General features: G+C 37.0%; 1 protein-coding gene across 1 annotated transcript; it reads right to left on the bottom strand.

Moving 5' to 3' along the window:
* Positions 1–1,893: 1,893 nt before the first annotated feature.
* LOC116402433 lies at positions 1,894–3,242 on the bottom strand. The gene is made up of 3 exons (XM_031881684.1): positions 3,222–3,242; positions 2,168–2,499; positions 1,894–2,080 (listed from the first exon to the last, which is right to left on the bottom strand). Exons 1-3 carry the CDS (start codon positions 3,240–3,242, stop codon positions 1,894–1,896), a joined length of 540 nt encoding a protein of 179 aa, XP_031737544.1.
* Positions 3,243–3,776: the final 534 nt, after the last annotated feature.

Below are 3,776 nucleotides of genomic sequence, written 5' to 3'. Positions count from 1 at the left end.
TACAAGAAAATAGCCAACACTTTAATATATATACACTATAATACGATTTATAATATTTGTACATCTTAATACAAGTTTCAGTAATCCACATGTACGAAATACTAACCCTTAATCAAAAAATATCTTAAATAGCATTCGAATATATTTGACTGGACCAACCGAGAATGTTCGTTTCTGGAAATGATATTTGAAACAAAACTCATGAACTTGTCGACTCCAGTTGAACCTACAAAGAATCCATAACACATACGTACAGTCAATGAATAACTAAATCAACGTCTCAACAAAATACAGAACACAAACAAGAACTTCAACACTTGATTCCATGAAATGAAAAGAGAATACCATGAGGACTATATTAGGCAAACACAGCAAACAAAAACATACTGCTACTCTTTCTCTCTAGAATACACATACCAAAAACATACCCAGCTCACTCTTTCTCTCTAGAATACACATACAAAAACATACCCAGCTCACTCTCCCATTCTCTATTCATTTTACTACCCCACTCATGGTGGTCCCTCTTCAAATCTGATAATGAAAATGAAGTTCCTAAGAAGAGGAGAAAGAGATCAAGGAGAAGAAGAACGTCCAACCAAATGGCCACTGCAAATTGAACAACTTCTTGGGTTGTTCCTAGTCCTTAGAACAAAACAGCCTACGACAATACATATACGACAATTTGTAATCCTTAGAGTTAAACAGTTTATTATGCAATCATCGCCAATAAAGATGAACTATGAATATCTTCCCCACATATCATCAGCTGTAGTCAGAATTTACAATCAATTGACTAAATAGCTCTAAAATAGAATAGTATTACAAAGTAAGCAAATAAAATAACATACCAAATGAACATGAGACTATAAATGTTACCTTATAGGAAAATTTTCATAGCATTGGAGTGTCGATTTCTTGTCTTTAGATACTCCATAAAGAGTAAGCACAATGGCTAAATTCTCAATTGCAATAAGAAAAACAAAAAAAAAGACGTAATACTCATAAAAGGAGTCAATGACTAATCACATAAAACAATCTAATAAAAAAGAACAAGATCATTATCACAATTACAAAAAGTCCTAGTGATCAATGCCCAAACTGAATAATTAAACCTCTTGATGCAGCAGTTGGAGTACCATGCCAAATCCATTCTGGAACAAGAGAAATCTCATTCCTTAGAGATGAGAAAAAGCTCTCCAAGAACAACGTTCTATATTGGAAAGATATTCAAGAGGTTCAAATACACTCTAAATTGCTATCTATAGCTTTACAGGAAAATAAGACAATTAACCAATTAACTAAAATATACTAAATCCTTATCACCTCTCTAGCTTACTTTTTGCATTATGTTCCTATGTCTTTTTTTGTGCTATGTTGCTTCTTTTCACTTCTTTGAACATTGTCTTTTTTTTCATTCTCTTAATGTAAAGTCCCGTCTCTTTTTTTTTTTTTCCAAAAAAACTCTCTAACTCCTAGCCTCCCCTCTAAATTTCTCCACATAATAGCGAAGAAGTTTGCTTGCCACAACCTAGCCAAGTCTTTCCCTTTCCTTCAATCTAAAAGAGAAGCTCAACAAATAGGAAGACTATCAACTAGATCATTGTAAAGTTAACTATGATCAAACGTATTGTAGATGTTCAGTATAGGTTCCGACAACCCTTAAGGAGATAAATCCTCAAAGCGATTCTTGGTGTTAAACTAAATTTTTTTAAAGAATTTTTCGGGAATGAATGGAATCAATAAGTGAACTGGTATTATCTTTAATAAATCCAAAGTAAACCAAACTTGCAAAAAATGTGACTTTGAGAAAATAAATATACATCAACTATCTTCAATCACTTAAGATAGAAGTTTGAACACCCACGTGAACTTCCATCATTTCATTCATTTTCAATCACCAAAAAGAACAAAGGAAGTAAATTGGGTATTGTAAGTTAGGAACAAGAAATGCAAAGCAAACCTATCAGACGTAATTTCCGAAAATTTCTTAGGAGTCCAAGACATCAACAAATTCCCAACACAAAGCAAGCTGCCCTCATAATCCACTCCATTCACAGTGAACCCCGTCTCAGTATACCTTAAATCCCCGCATAAAAGAGTCAAAGATATAAAATTGAGGAAAGAAATCGATGCAAAAGACAAAAAGGAGAAGTTAGGGCAGTACCGTTGAAAACGAAGCTGATCTTCAGGGACATTGTCGATGAGATTGATCTGATCGTAAAGTGAAAAGGCACGTTCAACGACGGCAGGAGGCTGGCTGAAACCAGGCTTCCGGCGCGGCAGTGCAGACAACGGAGGAGAAGGGATCGGTGGACGGCGGTTGTGAGCGGCGGACGTGGCAGTTACTGCTTCACACGGTGGCTCGGCTTCGACGGAGACAGAACAAGACGCGAAAACGGTGCAGATCTGGACCGGGCAGTGGCGGAAGGGCAACGGCGGTCTTGCGGTGCAGATCTGGACGGCGGCAGATCTGGACGTGTACGGCTGCTTTGCGAACTGAAGAGAAGAGGAAAATGGAAGGGAAGGGTTGCGCAGGCAGCTCGGACGGAAGAAGAAAATGGAAGGGAAGAGAGGCGACGGTTTGCGGCGGGGCTGCGAACGGGAAGGAGAAGAGGAATGGAGGTCAGTCGGTGGCGTTTTGCTTCGCGAACGGAGAGAAGGGGAAGGATGGGCGGCTGGGCTGCGGCGGAAAGAAAGACGGAAGGAAAAGAGAAAAGAGAAGGAAAGGAGAAGGAGACGGTGGAGTCGTCGCGGCGTATGGGAGGAAGGAGAAGAGGCGCGACGGTTGCGGCTGGGGAGAAGGGGAAGGACGCACGGGGAGGAAGAAGGAAATAGGGAAAAGAAAGAAAAAGGAAAAAGAAAAGAAAAGGAAAAAAGAAAAAATTTTTAACCCTAACATTCTATGACAGTTAATAACTGTCACGAAAAGTGTTTTCCGAAAAATTCCGTCTTTTCCCGTCAAAAACGCGAAATTTTATATTTCGTGACAGTTTTTTTTTCTTCCATTCATTTTTTGAGATATATAACTGTCATTGTAGGGTAGTTTTCTTCTAGTGATCATTTTCTATATGATCGCGAATTAAGATCGTTTAGAATCAATGACGTGTTGACTAAAGCAATTTTGATATTTTTCATTATAGACTTGTGGGTTTTTTTCGTTTTCGAAATTGTTGTATATAGTAAATGTTTTTGGGTTTGTTATATTTTTAAAAAAATACCTTTCCTCTGGCTTCTCTCATCTCTTATTCTTCCCTTGTATCACTAGGGCTCCACACCTTCTTCTTCCTTTTTTTTCCTATGTAAACTCTCATCTCTGCTCTCAATTTCACTTCCCTTCAACCTTTGTACTCTTCATGCTTTCTCTTTTTGGATCCCACTTTCACCTCATTTCTTGTCCACGAGTTTGACATCGTCTAATTCTTCATCTGTTTTGTTATGGAATTAGATTGAAGAAGAGAAGAAGAAGGGGTTGTGTTTGCACGAAGAAGAACCATATGCATGAGTTTATATTAGGCATGATTTTTGCATTTGGATTGGGCTTTCTCCTGTTTCACTCACTTGGAGTTGGGATATTAATGAATTTGGATTTCTTTTAACACATTAATTTATCCAGTAAAATTTCTTTTTTAAATTTCCAAGTTTGGTCCATAAAAATAAGTTTATCATTTAATTTTCAAGTAAAAAATCAATGTCTTTATAATTTCACATTTTTGTCTCACATTTTTACTTTATTTTATGTTATGATGAAAAAATTATAGTCTTATTTATATTAC

This window comes from Cucumis sativus, chromosome 3 (genome assembly GCF_000004075.3).
Source record: "Cucumis sativus cultivar 9930 chromosome 3, Cucumber_9930_V3, whole genome shotgun sequence".
Taxonomy (NCBI): Eukaryota; Viridiplantae; Streptophyta; class Magnoliopsida; order Cucurbitales; family Cucurbitaceae; genus Cucumis; species Cucumis sativus.
This window is presented reverse-complemented; position numbering and strand designations above follow the sequence as displayed.